The sequence below is a fragment of the Astatotilapia calliptera genome, chromosome 23 (assembly GCF_964374335.1).
Source record: "Astatotilapia calliptera chromosome 23, fAstCal68.1, whole genome shotgun sequence".
In the NCBI taxonomy this organism is placed as follows: Eukaryota; Metazoa; Chordata; class Actinopteri; order Cichliformes; family Cichlidae; genus Astatotilapia; species Astatotilapia calliptera.
This window is the reverse complement of record NC_137443.1, coordinates 9,853,175-9,870,939: the sequence shown is the minus strand read 5'-3', so window position 1 is coordinate 9,870,939 and position 17,765 is coordinate 9,853,175. Positions and strand designations below refer to the sequence as shown.

At 41.8% G+C, this 17,765-nt stretch overlaps 1 protein-coding gene across 4 annotated transcripts in view; it reads right to left on the bottom strand.

Moving 5' to 3' along the window:
• The window catches only part of LOC113015689 (cyclin-dependent kinase-like 5), a 52,641-nt gene that overhangs the window by 13,270 nt on the left and 21,606 nt on the right, over nt 1–17,765 (bottom strand). For all 4 annotated transcript variants that reach the window (XM_026157810.2, XM_026157813.2, XM_026157812.2 and 1 more), the window contains exons 4-10: nt 10,870–10,915; nt 10,559–10,695; nt 9,431–9,551; nt 7,662–7,721; nt 3,838–3,928; nt 3,525–3,714; nt 20–100 (exon numbers count right to left, since the gene is read on the bottom strand). In XM_026157810.2, coding sequence (XP_026013595.1) covers nt 20–100; nt 3,525–3,714; nt 3,838–3,928; nt 7,662–7,721; nt 9,431–9,551; nt 10,559–10,695; nt 10,870–10,915 — 726 coding nt within the window. The remainder of the gene's footprint in view (nt 1–19; nt 101–3,524; nt 3,715–3,837; nt 3,929–7,661; nt 7,722–9,430; nt 9,552–10,558; nt 10,696–10,869; nt 10,916–17,765) is intronic.

The window sequence follows — 17,765 nt, the reverse complement described above, 5'->3', positions numbered from 1 at the left end:
GTCGCTCGGCTCGCCTCACCTTCAGCAGGTCGAGCAGGGCTGCGTCGATGATTCCCAGGTATCTCCGCTCCAAGGTTTGAGGGTGACTCACAGTAGGAAACTGCAACATTAGCAGAGACAGTGGATAATGGTACAGTCAAAAAACTTTCATGTCATAAATAAGAAAATACTCCATATAGTTCCACTTGTCCACAACTTCAAGCAGTTGCTCTATGCCCCACATGTGGATAACCACCTTGATGATAACCACCATAAATAAGTGGAAAATAAGACGCTTTTACTAAACAACAGCATCAAATGTCCTTAGTGATCGATCGTCAGTATGAGAGTATCCTGAGGTTAAAGTGTCTTCCTCTTTTAGAGACCTGACCATATCAAATGTTAATAATGCTATTTACAATGGGGGAAGTAATTATTTGAACCCTTGCTGAATTTGTAAGTTTGGTCACTTACACAAAAACACGAAGAGCCTCTGATTTTTATGGTGGTTTCATTTTAATGGACAGAGACAAAATCATGGAATGAATGGAATCAAAGGTTATCAGTTATCAGACTTATGGTTGTTTCTTAGATTAAAATACACGGGGTTTTAGTAGGCAGCACAGTGGTGCAGTGGTTAGCACTACTGCCTCAGGTTCTGGGTTTGAATCCACTGACCGCCTGAGGCCTCTGTGTGTGGCGGTTGCATGTTCATCCTTGTCTGTGTGGGTTTTAGATTAACTGGTGACTCTAAAGTGGTTTCACTGTAGGTGTGAAGTGGATCAGAGGAAGATGGATGAATGTATGGATGGAATTATAGTTGAGTTGTACCATCCCTCCCTGAAAAATGATTGCCCCCCTTTTGCTCCCCTGTCAGTGTCACTGAACTGGAGTATTGTTAATCCAGCAGGGGATCAAAGTATAAACAGCACCAGTGGTGTAACGTAACAAGTACTTCACTGAAGTACAGTTCTGATGTACTTGTCGTTTTTTTAAAGGTATTTTTATGCTATACTTTCTTCTACTCCCCTGTATTTTCAACACCACTATACATATTGTCCCTTGTACTCCAACCTATTTATTTTAAAGCTTTACTTATTTATTATATTGCATATTTTAAAATATAAAACTGCTAACGTATCATGCTGTTATAACAGATACAGCCACCCAGGAGTATTTCAATTCAATTAATCTCCAGCTGCAACACTATGGTGTGCAGCATTATTTAATCAGAACTAAGATCACTTGCATATTAAATATTTTTATTTTAGACACCTTCATCGTATTTTAAATTAAACCTTCCTGTTATTACTTGAATGTCTTTATCATCTTTACTTCAGTAAAGAGTCTAAATACATGAAAGTTAAAATATAGTTAAAATATGATTGTTTCTGAAGTAAGTTTTCATGCCGGAGAGCACAAGACTTCTGGAACAATGTCCTTTAGACAGATGAGAACAAAATCAATATGTTTGGCTAAAATGCACAGCACCATGTTTGCAGAAAACCACTACCTCATAAAAACTATCAGGCATGGTAAATGGCCTGTATTTGTACAGCGCTTTACTTAGTCCCTAAGGACCCCAAAGCGCTTTACACTACATTCAGTCATTCACCCATTGATGATGGCAAGCTACATTGTAGCCACAGCTGCCCTGGGGCGCACTGACAGAGGCGAGGCTGCCAGACACTGACGCCACTGGGCCCTCTGACCACCCCCAGTAGGCAACAGGTGAAGTGTCTTGCCCAAGGACACAACGACAGAGACTGTCGGAACCGGGGCTCGAACCGGCAACCTTCCGATTACAAGACGAACTGCCAACTCTTGAGCCACGATGATGATGATGGTGAAGGGGTGATGATTTGGGCTCGTTTAGCACCCACAAGCTCTGGGTACCTTATGGTCAGTGAGTCGCACATGAACTCCTCTGTATACCAAAGTATTCTAGAGTCAAATGTGAGGCCATCTGTCCCACAGCTAAAGCCTGGCACAAACTGAGTCACACAACAGGAACACGATTCCAAGCAAGATTCATGGAAATGGAATGGTCCAATCAAAGGCCATGTGCTGTGTCTGGACCTTAACAGAGCGGATGCGTGTAAACCTAAAAGAACTGAAGCAATGTTGTCAAGAAGGATAAAAATCCTCCACAGTGACACTAATTACTTCACCTTATTGCTAATAAAGGTAGCTGACAAGCTATCAGTACATAGGGCTGCACATGACCCAGTGTTTTCTTCACCAATTCACACTCTGCCTCATTCTTGGTCCCCTGAATGCTACCCAATAAAAAAGAAACTCCTGAAATTGTAGCCCTATCTTGTGAGTTCTTGTTACCTTATATTTTAATATCGGTGTTGTTGTCGAACATCGTTTACTTGTTGTCTCCTGTGACAGGTTTGTTTGTATCTCTGTATAATCGGATTTGGTATTGAAGAAATCTTTTTCTAAGCTTGATTGGAAAATCCTGTAACCATGACAATGCTTTGGTGAACTCTTTTAGAAATGCCCAAATACACAACTTGTGATTTCAACCACGTGCAAATCCTCCATTGTCAACCTTTCATTTCTAATAGAATTTTTCCTCTGAATATTTTGAATTTGCCGTTTGCAGGCGGAAAAAAAGAGTCCAGAAGCCGTTCTTTTTACATCACACATTTCTGAGTGTTACAGAAAAGCACATCGTAGGTGGGAAACGTGATGAAACAACCATCAAGCGTCCTCTGTTCACTCAAAAGTGTTGTGTGGTTTCTTGTTGGTCTGATTTATTTTAATAAAAACAGCATGCGTGTTCCCATCAAACACTATTTCTCCCCTCTCGTGGTGTTAATAGGATGATCTGACTGTGAGCGATAATGTGCAGGGATCAGCGAAGTTTGCAGGATCTCATTTAAATGACAACAAGCACATAAATGTGGAGGTAGAGCTCGTTTTTTTTCCCCTTGAGCAAGTACTAACAATAGCAGGCGCTATTTTTTTTTTTTAAGAAACAGACACGGCCAACGTGTGCCTGTCTTTACCGGAGCAAGGATTTTACTGAGGAACAACAACTTGGGTGTTTAAGAGGTGGATAGAAGCTGAAAATTCAAGGTGTAGACCGTAAAGCGTTTCGCTTATTATGCAGCTTAATCAAGAAGTGGTCTTATCACTGGGTATTCACTGCCAGGCATTCACAGAGGGGGAGTTTGCTAACTAATAATTAAATCCTGGGTTGTGGGCAGTGAGGCGAAGGGAAGGACGACCCAGGTCTGCTGCACCACCAGCCTGCCACAGAAGACTTATCACAGCCTTCCTTCACAGTGCATACAGGATACATGATACACGATGAGTCATTGTGATCCAGTCAGTCACGGCACAGCAAACTCAGCCAGAAAAAGAAGAAGAAGAAGGAGAAGAGAGTGTACAGAGAAAATAAATAAGGGAAGAAGAAACAGAGGAGGAGGAGGCCTTAAGAGACAGCAAGGAGAGAGAGGAAAGAAAAGCAGTGATAAGAGCAGCATGGAGGGATGGGTCAGCAGAGTATGGGGGGGGGGGCCTGAAGTTACCCTCAGCCCGTGGAAGCGAGGGTTGTTATAGAAGAGCTTCATCTGCTCTGGTGGCAGGGGTCCCAGCACTTTCTGGATGGTAAAGAGCTGGTCGATCTCGCTCTCTCCCGGGAACAGCGGCTGCCCGTCACTCAGCTCTCCTAAGATGCAGCCCACTGACCACATGTCCACCGCCTTCCCGTAAGGAGCCCTGAGACCGCAGATTTAAGAGGGTGGTGAGAGGCCACGCATAATGAGAGCTAATAAGAATTTATGTCAGTGTGGTGACTGGACAGAGCTTAAAGGGAAAACGTAAAAAAAATAGCAGGCGTACCCGAGCAGGAGCTCCGGAGACCGGTACCATCTAGTGGCCACATACTCGGTGTAATTGGCGTCAGTCCCCTCAGAGAGATTACGTGCAAAGCCTGGCAAGAGAAGACAGAGAAAGCAATAGGATATGATGAGGAGCTTTTAGTTATGCTCCACATGCTGAGAAACCTAAAAATGAATTTCAGCTGAATGTCTCTCTGGACGCTCATTATGCTTTAAAGCTTTGACTTACAAAGTAGTTTGTAAAGTTAGGTCAGAGACGACGCCAGATGTGATCTTTTTTTCCTGAACACTTTGACAGCAGCAGATCCTGCCTTTTGAATTCTTCAGCTGATTAATGTGAGATGCTTTTTTGGCTGCACAAGCATCGAAGCACACCTTTAGAGCCTCTAGCTCTCTTACATACATATAGACACGTTCCAGTTTAATATTCATGTTGGTATGTTTTATTGCCAATTACTCACATAACCAACAGATACAGGGTGACTGCATCTTCAACATTTTTTGCAGCTTGTCTGCACTTTGGCACTCGTGCATTTAGCTTATTCAGTTATTTTAACTGTTTTAGTTTGTTTTCCTATCAATTTGATTACAGTTTTCAAGAACGGTACTCAACATGCTGGGAAATAAGTTTGTTTCCAATCAATCTGAGGTTTTTTTTAAATAATATGACTGTTACTGTATATTAAAATAGCTGCCTTCTAGGATTTCTAATTATGATCAAATAATATTAAAAAGTATCCTAATTGAAAGAGACTTCTTCATTCTACATTATATATGGTGCAATGGAAATTTATTAGACCCCCACCAAATGTGAGGTTTATACCACAGCTGTCCTAAATTAACAGTATTAGTAATTACCAAAATGGTTTTTGTGCTGGTATCACTAGTATGCACAAGCCTTTTAATCAAAAGGATTCTCTTACTGCTAAAATGTAATTATTGTTGTCATCCATGCATTTTCTAATTTAATGTTTTTCAAAAAGAAGAAAAAATAGTAAAAAACATTTTTAATTTATTGATTAAGATGCCAAATTATAGTTATTTACTTCCTGGAGACAAAAACTCATTTAAGCGGTTGAGTCTTATGCTTGATTAATTCCAGTGAAATTTTAATTCAAATTAGATCCAGTGTGCTCATTCAGATTAGAGTATAAAAACATGAAGTTGGTAATTTTTACCGTTTATTTTTCATGACAGCTGGCATATATATATATATATATATATATATATATATATATATATATATATATATATATATATATAAAAACACCCAGCACGCCCCTGCGGGCAGTTTATCGTTCAAGCTCGGGTCCTCTACCAGAGGCCTGGGAGCTTGAGGGTCCTGCGCAGTATCTTAGCTGTTCCCAGGACTGCGCTCTTCTGGACAGAGATCTCCGATGTTGTTCCTGGGATCTGCTGGAGCCACTCGCCTAGCTTGGGAGTCACCGCACCTAGTGCTCCGATTACCACAGGGACCACCGTTACCTTCACCCTCCACATCCTCTCGAGCTCTTCTCTGAGCCCTTGGTATTTCTCCAGCTTCTCGTGTTCCTTCTTCCTGATATTGCTGTCATTCGGAACCGCTACATCAATCACTACGGCCGTCTTCTTCTGTTTGTCTACCACCACTATGTCCGGTTGGTTAGCCACCACCATTTTGTCCGTCTGTATCTGGAAGTCCCACAGGATCTTAGCTCGGTCATTCTCCACCACCCTTGGGGGCATCTCCCATTTTGACCTCGGGACTTCCAGGTTATACTCGGCACAGATGTTCCTGTACACTATGCCGACCACTTGGTTATGGCGTTCCATGTATGCCTTGCCTGCTAGCATCTTGCACCCTGCTGTTATGTGCTGGATTGTCTCTGGGGCATCTTTACACAGCCTGCACCTGGGGTCTTGCCTGGTGTGATAGACCCCAGCCTCTATGGATCTTGTACTCGGAGCTTGTTCTTGTGCTGCCATGATTAGTGCCTCTGTGCTGTCTTTCAGTCCAGCTTTGTCCAGCCACTGGTAGGATTTCTGGATATCAGCCACCTCCTCTATCTGCCGGTGGTACATACCGTGCAGGGGCCTGTCCTTCCATGATGGTTCCTCGTCTCCCTCCTCTTTCTTGGGTTTCTGCTGCCTGAGGTATTCACTGAGCACTCGGTCAGTTGGGGCCATCTTCCCAATGTATTCTTGGATGTTCGTTGTCTCATCCTGGACTGTGGTGCTGACACTCACCAGTCCCCGGCCCCCTTCCTTCCGCTTAGCGTACAGCCTCAGGGTGCTGGACTTGGGGTGAAACCCTCCATGCATGGTAAGGGGCTTTCTTGTCTATATGTCAGTGGCTTCTATCTCCTCCTTTGGCCAGCCTATTACCCCAGCAGGGTACCTGATCACGGGCAGGGCATGATCAGCTGACTCCTCAGGACTTGCCTGACCCTCTGAAGGTACTTGGTGGTTGCAGCTTTTCTAGCGGCCTCTTCATGGTTCCCATTTGCCTGCGGGATCCCCAAGTACTTGTAACTGTCCTCTATGTCTGCAATGTTGCCTTCTGGTAGTTCAATCCCCTCAGTTCTGACTACCTTCCCTCTCTTTGTTACCATCCGACTACACTTCTCCAGTCCGAACAACATTCCAATGTCATTGCTGTATAGCCTGGTAGTGTGGATCAGTGAATCGATGTCTCGTTCACTCTTGGCATACAGCTTGATGTCATCCATGTACAGGAGGTGGCTGACAACTGCTCCGTTCCGTAGTCGGTATTCGTAGCCAGTCTTGTTAATGATCTCACTGAGGGGGTTCAGGCCTATGCAGAACAGCAGTGGGGACAGAGCATCTCCTTGGTAGATCCCGCACTTGATGGTGACTTGTGCTAGTCACTTCTGCATATATATATATATATATATATATATATATATATATATATATATATATATATATATATATATATATATATATATATATATATATATATATATATATATATATATATATATATATATATGTATATATATATATATATACATATATATATATATATATATATATATATATATATATATATATATATATATATATATATACATATACATACATATATATATATATATATATATATATATATATATATATATGTGTGTGTGTGTGTGTGTGTGTGTGTGTGTGTGTGTGTATATAGATAGATAGATAGATGAATAGATAGACAGCATATTTATAGTGTTTTTATATTGCCTGTGAAACCCTTTGAACCTTTACATGATATTAGGTTAAACAAGTTTAAACAAGGAGAAACTTTTCCCTCACAATTGGACATTTACTACATTAACCCAGCCATTCATTTCCAGTTTCTCAGAGCTCCAACTCCCCGATCAAAACAACACACAGTGAAAGTGACTGCGCGCGGCAAGACTCGGTCTGAAACGTAAACCTTCACAGCGGAGTCTGTTTGGCCCGTGTCTCTTCTCTCAATGCCTTTGGCTGACACAGAGCAAACAGCAGGTCTTCAGTCTCTCACACCAGATTGCCTGTGTGATTCTGGCCACGACATGTTTTACGTTTCCCCCTGCTTCTGTTGTGGCGCCGCCAGACTGAGCTGAAGCATGATTATGCTCTTGTTGCCCAACACATTTCATTAATTGAGATGAAAGAAGAATGACCAGCCGCAGAGAGGGGAGGCGCACACACCGCTTTAGATAACCGGATGAAGCCTGCCTGCTGCACTCCTGAAGCACTGGTTTCAGCCAAATATAGTATCTGTTGAAAACACTCCTTTTACATCACAGCTCTGACTGTTTGAGCACCTTTCTTACAGCGCGAGGATCGAATAGAGGGGCTCACCGAAGTCACATAACTTGAGGACGTCATCGGAGCTGATGAGAAGGTTTTCTGGCTTTATGTCTGAGGAGGAAGAACACAGATGGAGAGTAAGCTGGAGAGGGGCATCATTATCATCATCGCTATTACATCACTTCCATCAGTTTCTGCCACCACACATTCATCTGTTTCATTGAGAGAGCGATTTGAATGATTACCCTTCAGAGAAATGGAATTTCATCAGCAAAAATGCACAGATTGGGGGGAAAAAAACTATAACCCATACACTGAATCCCTCGATAACATTGTCATATGGGTGCCTGGATATACTACAGGCCATTTGGATGCCTGCTCTGTTGCTCTCAGTGTGCCAAAAGCTCACATGGGCCATCTGGTTTCCTGCTCTGCTGCCACTGATTCACCAAAAGCTCTTCTAGTGAACAGTACATCGCTTAGTTATAATGCTGATAGATATAATGCTGAAGATGCTATGATATCATGGGGATTGACCAGGATTGATAGGTATGGAATGAGTATATTAGAGGCACAGCTCAGGCTGAGCGGGTTTGAGACAAAGTTATAGTTTGAGATGTTTGAACATGTGCAGAGGAGGGACAGTGGATGCAATGGGCAAAGGATGTTGAATATGGAGCTGCCAGACAGGAGGAAAAGAGGAAACTCAGAGGAAGTTCATGGATGAGGATATGCACAGGGTTGGTGTGACAGAGGAGGATGCTAGGGACAGGGCGAGATGGAGGTAGATGATCCACTGTGGTGACCTCTAAAGGGAGCAGTCAAAAGAAAAAGATGAAACTATGAAGCTAAACAGATAGAAAGTGAGCCTATTCTGACCAAACACCTGTCTCACGTAGTGATACGAACCATGAAGCTGGACCCAAAAATATTTAGATGTTACAGAGAGTATGATGTATCCCATAATATTGATGCTCAAAGTTTTAACAATTCTCAAATGTATTTTATATCAGTCTTCTGTATTTAAAAACATAGGAGGACTGAACAAATTAAAAAACACCAAATTGTGATGCACTTGGAAAATATTCATAGTAAGAAGGTAAAATTTTACATGATGCATCAAAGCTCCTTTTGGCGGCTCTCTTCTTAATGAGTAAGGTGACCATATCACAACAAACTGAACGTGGGACAAAGTGAGACGTGTTAATAATACTGAGAGGTAGTCAAATATATTACATTTAAATGCAACATTTCCAACTCTCTTGCTAATAAAAGATCTTTAGCCGTCTTTGGGTTTCAGTAAAGATGCATCCATACTCTCATACATGTTTTTTTGCACCATATCTTACAATTTTAGCCATTTTTAACCAATTATGAGACAGAAATATTGTATCACTTCACACCACATTTTCAGTCAAAATTTGGGATACTGTCTCAAGATGTGGGAAAGGAGGACAAGTAATAAAAGTGCTGTGCAGTCTCACATAAAGAGCACTATCAGCATACCCTATTCACAAGGGGTTGCCACAGATTTTTACACCAGATGCAACCCCAAAGGTATTTGTGTCTTCTCATGGGCTCAAACCAGGGACCTTTTGCTTGTTAGACACACATGTAAATCACTACACTATGGAAACCAGGTGATTCTGAAGGGCTCGTGTGGGAAATTTTCTCCAGTTTGGTGGATTTTATATGGAATGACCATGTTTTTTCTCCAGTGTAAGCAAAATAATGCTGCATTTGTCTTCCTGCTCTGGGGGCCTCTCCTCTATCGTACTAACACTCTGTACGCTATGTTCAGGTCAAGAAAAACGCCTTACCTCGGTGAACAATGTCATGCTTATGGCACCAGTGAATTGCTTTGATTAGCTGGAAGATGTAGCTGCGCGCTTTTTCACTCGGCACACCGTTTGGTAACTCCTCGAGCAGTTCGAGCATATTCTAAAAGAGAGAGGGAAAAAGACACAGTTGAAGAAATCAAAGCTGAGCTCTTTATTATCATGAGGGATTTGGGGGTTTAGCGAACGAATTCTAGGTTTAACCCTGAGTTTTCAGCATCGGGAGGACCCGTCCAGACCTGACCACCTCTGGTGCAGGTTGTATTTGAGGTAAGAGATCGACATGCTTTTTAAAGTGTGACAAAAGTCTGGTTTTTTTTCTGTTGGAGAAAAATGGTTCATATTTGAGAAACAATACCTATTTTTTAATTATCTATTTTGTGAATAGAAGGTTCATTAAGTGAGAACAATGCGTTGACTGCTTCGGGCTGCCATTTCTGAAGCTGTAATGCGTTTAATAGCTCTGGTCTAAAGTATTTTATTTTGAAGACGAGGACTTTTTTCTGCTTTTTACCTGATTTTGTGAGCAATTTTAAACAATTATAATGTTGAATAGAACTTAATTTAGTGATAAGCTAAGCCTCATATTTGCTGGCCAACTTGAAATTTGGATTTTGAGCAACTTACAGGTTTGAATGATGTTTCTTCTGGTTGTTCTTTACTTGTACCTTTACTAGTCCTACACATTCAGACCAGGTGTTTTAATACCACAGTGCTCTACAGCCTTTCCCTATCACACAAACTCGCCCGCTGCTGCTTTGGCTGCTGCAGCTCTGTTGCTTTCAGCCTCTATTATGTGTTTAACCTCTTTGTATTTTTTCAAATATTATAGTTTGCTGTTATTTTGGAAAATATCCTGCTCTGTTGCCAGTATACCTCCCTGTGTTTGTCATTCGTCATATGCTGCCAATGTTATCTCTTTCACAGCGAGGTTGGGAAAACCCTGGATTGAATTATTGAGCTGATAACCACCTTCATTCATCGTTCTGTTGATGTTACGGTAAGTGAAGCCAGAAGAAGAGAAGAGTGTGCTGAACTTGTTCTGCTACAGGCAACGGGTGAGAGTAACACCAGAGTCAGCGCAGGTATCGGCCTGTGGAGGAAACCTACCTTCTCCACATATTCGAAAACAAGGTACAGCTTCCCTCTTCGGCGGAAGGCTTCTTTCAGCTCAACAATATTCTCCTGCTTGAGCGTGCGGAGCATTTTGAGCTCCCGCAGGGTCGTTTCTTTGACCTCTTCATTTTCTGCGTGGAGGTGAGACAGACAGGAAATGAGGATCACACTGAGCTGCCATGTTGTGATAGATATGGGATGCAGCAGGCCAGTAGAAATAAAGGACGAGGACAGCCTGCATTACAATAGAAATCATAAGTGCTCTCTGATGAGGCCTGCCCATCGGGAGCGAAGAGCCCTCTTACCTTCGCTGTCCTTGAATTTCTTAATGGCCACAATTTCATTGGTGTCCTGCAGCAAAAACACAGAAATCAATCCTGTCATTGCATCACGACAGTGGAAAAACACAACAGTGAGGCTGACTCAAATCATGAATATTAGTGTTACTGCTGCTGCCTTTACCACTGCGTTCAGTAGTGAGAATAACACATTTTTGCATTCAGCTGTGGGGACTGTGGCTGAAAGTATATAAATTATTTAATCAGCAACACAAACAGATGTTCAAGTCCAAATCTACAAAAAGCATGCCTAATTAAATATCAGTAGCATTCACGTTAGCATGCAGGATGGGGATATTGCTTTGAACCTGAAACTGTGTTTCAAGCAGCAACTTTGAAGCTGGAAAAAAGTGAGAACGGACATCTGAACGTTTGCGAGGAAAGCTGCAAAATCGACATGACTTTTTACACATCCAAGGATGGAGCAGTCAAGACCAGTTTTGTTATTTCCCACAAAAATTATAAACCAAAGTAAGTGAGCCAATCTCTGCTGGGGAGTTTATTAGAGTGTTTGGTCAACTTTCCTGAGCTGATATGCCCTGAGAAAAAAAGAAGTGTTTGACAATGAGCCGATGGCTACTCGGCTCTGGATGAGAGTTGTGATATCTGCCCAGTTACTCATCTTTGTAAGCGGGATGAAGACAGAGTTGGAGATTTTGGAGGAGCTGGCAGCAATGCACTCAGTGAAAGGGACAGGGAATGATTTGTTCACGGAGGTAAGTGCTTGCTTGGAAAGGCTTGAGCTGAAATGGGAAAAACTGGACTTTGTCCAAATCTGACACGGAAGAATGGTGGACTTTTGAAAAAGATACAAGATCAAGTGACTAAAAAGAACCCAGAAGTGAAATAAGCATTTATATTCTTATACACCGGGAGCTGTTTTGTATGCCAGTGCTAAAGATTAGAAGATGTTCTCTTTGGATCTACCATCATATGTGAACCAACATTCTCAGTGATGAAGTTTAACAAATCCAGATACCCTGTCCTGTCTGACATTGACTCTGACTTTAAGCTAGATATCTCTCACTTGATAAAACTGAACTGTTGTGGACCAGGACTCCACAACAGTCCATTCCTCATGTGCCCCCTTGGGAAAATTAATTGCCCAAGTCTGCCATAGACCCTCATATTAAAATACACACCTCAACCAATTAAATGAACATTGGTATAGCTTGATAGAGGCCAGTTTCTTTCTTTGTGATAACCTTTGCCTTCAATGTTCTTTAATGCATATTATCTGATAGTTATTTCTACAAACAGCCCATCTGAAAACTTATGAAGTTGCATGCAAGCTTTAAGACACCCTCAACTTTCTCAGACAGAAACAGGAACTGGTAATCAGCATCTTCAGAGATTTATACCGCTATCAGATCATGATGCCAGTATAAAGGTATAAAGAGTTTGTCAATCATTAATGGAAATTTGCTCCATTATCACCAACAATTCCTTAAATGCTACCATTTGCCTTAATTTTTATCTTCATTTTGGTCTTTAATATCAGAATTGATAACAAAAACATTAAAAAACTAAATAATGTGTGAAGCATGTTTCAAAAACTGTGTCCAAACCCATCAATTCTCTTCATTACTCTAACAGTCCTGGTATAATCACAAAGATCTCCTTCACTGGTGCATGCGGTTTCCTGCATATGGGACATAAAAAAGGTCCTACACCTTCACAAATTGAGGTTAGTACACCTGCATCAGCGCAGACTCAAGGTAGGAGGGCTCTGTAACCTACTTTAAAGGGGAAGATTTGTTGGTTTGGAGCAGCACTTAGTGTAGCGGGTTGAGAGTGTGCAGGGAGATGTTGTAGAGGCCAGACTGGAAAATGGGCCATTCGGTCTATGATAGTCTGCACCGTGCTAACTGAGCTTGTTAGCACCCAAAAACAGAAAAACAAGTTGCAAAAAGGCTCACATGGGGCTCAGGACATCCAGAAAGGGTCACGATGTGGATCTGAGAGGTTACAATGTTATTTAATCTGATTATATGTATCTAATCTCAAATTACACCAAGTTTCCTAGTTGAAATGTAAGCAAATGAAATCAATAAACAGGATTCATATACAAGAGTACTTACTTGAGTGATTAATAAGCGAGACATTTGTCTATTTTGAGATGACCATATCCTCATGAGAACCAGCCTATACATTTATGTCCTCTTAATGGACATTTGGTTTTGGTCTGTATCTTTTGACTTATTTGAGCTATCCTATTAACCACCGTTGAAGTCAAAAGAAGACATCCTGGCCAAGGACATCTCATGTGTTTGGGTGGCCTCTTTTAGCTGCAAATAGGCAAGACATCACAAAAAATTTAACTGAAAAATACTTGTTTCCTCGGTTCTCAGGAGGATATTGGGCATATCAACTTTCTGTGATGTCAGAAAAAGCATTTAGAGCTGCGCAAAATCTGAGCTTTTAGATCACAGTGATTACTTGTACAGACACTGACCTAATTATTCAAACTCTGGCCATGCTTTATATGAACAGTCTCCATTTTAACAGCATATATATGACAGAAAATAAAGAAAAGCAGAGAAGGTCCATAGAAAAATTGTAAATGGATCATTATCTGCAGCTCTAGTGCGATGGGCAAATCAAACGCTCGATGACTAGGCTTTGCTTTGTAATAAGGGGTCATACCATAGAAAAAACTGGGAGAATGAGTCACTGTTGAAGTGCAGCACAAACAGAACCAGTGTACCTGCAAAACTTTAAAGCTCAATAATTCTAAAAAGCATCTGTGTTATTTGTTAAAAGGTATAAGGTACAAAATTATCAACAATAAGTGGAGCAGAAGAAGAAATTCGGAACTCATCAACGGCAAGATACTTCCTGTCATCCCTTCAGGAAGTTCTCTGCGAGAGAGACACCCCGCCACTAGCCCCGTTTTTTGACATGTCCTAGTTAGGCCTGGTATTTCTGCCTATGGCTCAGAGCTGTGCTCCAGTTCCCCCCCACCCCTCCTTCAGAAAGCCAAAGGCAGCGTCGCACCACTACAGCATGGATCAGAGCGAACAGCCAGCACTCCTGCCAGCATCGAGAAATGCAAGATGACTCACAGCGGGGTCAGAGCACGCCAGCCTGAGTGAAGGAAGACGGCGAGCAGCAGAGACTAAACAACCTTTCTCATGTGTGAACCTTGATCACTAATGGAGGAAATTAGACCTGATCAGAAGCTACACATTCAGTTCAAAACATCAGGACGCAGAAAATCAGAAGCTTAAACTGCATGCAGGGATGGACAGATGGTGAAAGTCTGGACCGATGCCACTGTTTAAAACAATCTGCTGATTCTAATGTGGGACATTTTTTTGGGTTTGTTTTCCTTTAGATTTTGATTGTTGTATATTTCCGCTTTCATGACAGCGAAACGAAAAAGATCTTCTTCATCACTCAACTCTCATATAAATAAGGAACCTGGATTGAAGATAAAGTGAGCGATTACTTTAAAGGACACAGCAGATACACATCGTCAAAGTCTCACCAGCTTGCAGTTATTTTTAACCACCACAAAAAAACTACATACATAAACCAGCAAATAACTCCAATAAGACGGTCATCACATGAATCATATAAAGTACATCCCCTAACTTTGAAATCATAAATATCGAAAAGTAGAAAAAAAACTCTCTGAAGCTGCAAGTTTAAAGATCAGCCATCAAAGATGTGGACCAAGGCCAGAACCTGCCCACCAAATGGTCTAATTTGGTTTATTGGATGCCTTTGCAAAATACACTGCTACTCTTTATCTGGTGATGTTGCCATTACACACAGGAAGTGTGAAAAATCGATGGAAAATTACAAGTATTTCTAGAGCTAAAGAAACTGTTTGGATCGCGAAAAATTTGTGAAGGTTTCTGGCCTTGCCTCTGTGAGCAGTACATCAAAAAGCAAGGTATGCAGTGACAACAAGCTCACTGAATGTGGAAAACTAAGACCACATCTACATGCCCAAGTGCACTGAGTTGCTTTCATGTGTATGGTTGATGAGATATTTGGATTAGTAAGAAGTTGAGCAGGTGGCCTGTGAGTGTATAAGTCAGAAAATAAGGGGGAAAAAAGCACCTTAGGGCCACTTTAAAATGACGTGTGGCCTGTTTATTTGATCTGTAGGTGTTTCAGTTGATTTTACTTCTTGTCTCACCTCAGTTCCACCCAGAGACCACTGCCCATTTCCCTCCCAAAACAACCTTTGAAAACAGCATTGTTGACATCTCTGATAATATAAAATGTTTTTCTGCACTCTCTGACACGGACACAGCAGCGTGCCAGTAAACACACACTTGCCACAGCAGAGGGAAGAAGCGCTGTATCGCACCAGCCCGAGGTCTCAGAAGTGGGTCCTCAAAGAGAACACTCCCATCATCTCCACCTCCGCAGAAAAACACCTAAACCACCCGGCGAATGACTGCAAACTTTCCTCTTTCTTTGCTCCAGTTCACACTGCATCACATCAGTCATTTAAGTCGGTTCAAGTTATTTCTGCTTCAGGTACAAATTGCAGCCAGAGTGATGGCAAATCCAGCACACATACACAGCGCTCGCTCTCATCTCTCAGCTGATAACAGCCATCCAGGAGCAAATTATAACAGTCAAAAGAGTTTTGTAGTTCATTATGACAGCATGTTAATGTTGTAGGGATCGGCGCAGAACACCAGGCGCTCTGAACCTTTCTGAGTTGCCTTTTATTTTAAGCTTTGTAGGAATTCCCATGTGGCGATGGACTGTGAAGCTCATTCATGTGAGAGAGAAACCAAGCTGGGTAAATGATTATTTACTACGAGCACAGTCCCTCTCCCACCGCCCGGATGGCACAAACACCTGTTTGATGTTTCCTAAGGCCAGGTACCATAACATGATGATCATCACCAAAAACAGCAGCGTACAAAAGGTCGGCTTTGGATATAACAGGGGTAGGCAACCTTTTTGATGACGAGTGCCATCTAAAATTTCCTCAGAAGTCAATGTGCCATATAATTGCATTAGCAATAAATTTAATAACGCTGTATATCAACAGTTGCTGCGCTGAGCGGAGAGCTCCTGAAGCATTTGAAGTGTTGGAATGTGGAAATTTCAACATCGCTTGAAAAAACTGACAGCTAGCAACGTCCGTCTCACCAGTAGGCTAAGTGATTTTTAGCCAATTACAAGTTGAATCTGATAATTGGGGTTGTTAGCTAAGATACCATCATTAAGAAGCGGCACAACTTATGTGTCTATGCGAGCTAATTTGTGATGTGCACCGCTGACCCGGCCATTCATTTTTTAATGCACCCTCTCAGATTAGTTCACTGCGTGTCGTGCCCAGGGCTGGACTGGGACAAAAAACCGGCCTGGGCATTTTGACTAGAGACCGGCCCACTAGGTATTATAGGAAAAGCCATAAAGCCTTTGAATGAAAACAAACGCTGTTGTGACAGTGATGTACACTGTCTTGTTGGTATAAAGATAAAAACTTTGGTTGTAAGATTCAGATAATTATTTAATAAAAGCGAGACATTTTAAATGAGAATAAGAAAGAAAAGCATTTCTTTGTGCCCCCCTTACCCTGTTAATGCCCTACCTGGTCCCCTGGCAACACTTTGCTAGACCCGCCCCTGCACAGTTACCAGCTGTCAGCTACATAAAAAAAGGATCCTGGTGTTATTTGTCTCTCAGAAACAGTTCATAACTTCCCTTCAACCCATTCATGTCACCTAAAAGGTAAACCTGTTTCTCCATCACCTGTTCAGCTCTGATGATTCAGTAAGAACATCTCCTGGTTTCATCTTCATGTTTCCCTCTCACCAGATAAAAAAAAAGATATCATGACCAGCAGCTTTTACGGCTGTGGCTCCAGCAAACATCAGCTGATACTGGAAATTAATATTAAATAAATCCTAACAACAGCTGACGTCCGCTGGTTTCCTCTTTCTGGCGCAAAGTCGGCGATAAACAAACAAGAGAGATCAGCTGATCAATGATCAGTTTCATGATTGAACGAGAGAAGAAGAGGCAGCTGCAGGTAAAGACACAGAATAAATCCAGCTTTGTGTCTTTTTCCATGCCAACTGAAGTACGGGACAAACTATGTTCCTTTTCAGCTCAATATGAAACGCATAATATTTTCTCTGAATACGGGACGATTCCGTTTTTTATGGCACGGTTGGCAACTTTACTAACCAACCTTGTGAATAAAATAAAGTTCACTATCAGTAACATCATAGCACCCACCCAGCTGTATAGAAACTCCGTCATGCTGGCTAGTACGCAGTACGAGTTATTGTAACTGACTGTAAAAACTCAGCACAACGAAAATAAACTCCAACTAAACTTGGTTTATATCTGACCCAGACAGACTGCAGGTCATAACTTCTTACCTGAAGTTCAGTTCACCTGACACTCGGACCGGCGGCCGCCTCGGGTCTCTCCTCCTGCCTCCCCTTTCCCTCATCCACCTGGCCTCTTGTGGCAGCTCCGCCATATCCGCCACCAAACGAGTTATTTTTACACATCTGCCAGCATCTGGCCAATCCACCATCTTTCATTGTTTATACGGTTACTAAAAAAAAAAAAATCATCGGCCCATAAAAACGGAAGATCACCAGCTTTTGTTTACTTTTAATTTCTGGCCACACCCGAACCAGAAATGCAGCAGCTGTTTGTTTCGCCTTTAAAAACATCTGGAAATATACGGCGCCTGTGATGTCGCTTTGGTTGTGATTAAAGCTCCCACTGTGGGATTATTTTTCACTTCCAGACACTGATAAATCGGTTTTGTAACTATGCAAATCTCACCCACTGGAACTGATAAAAGACGTCAAATTAAATTAAGTTATTCATCGTTCATAATCTTGATTAAATCAGTCATCTCCTGT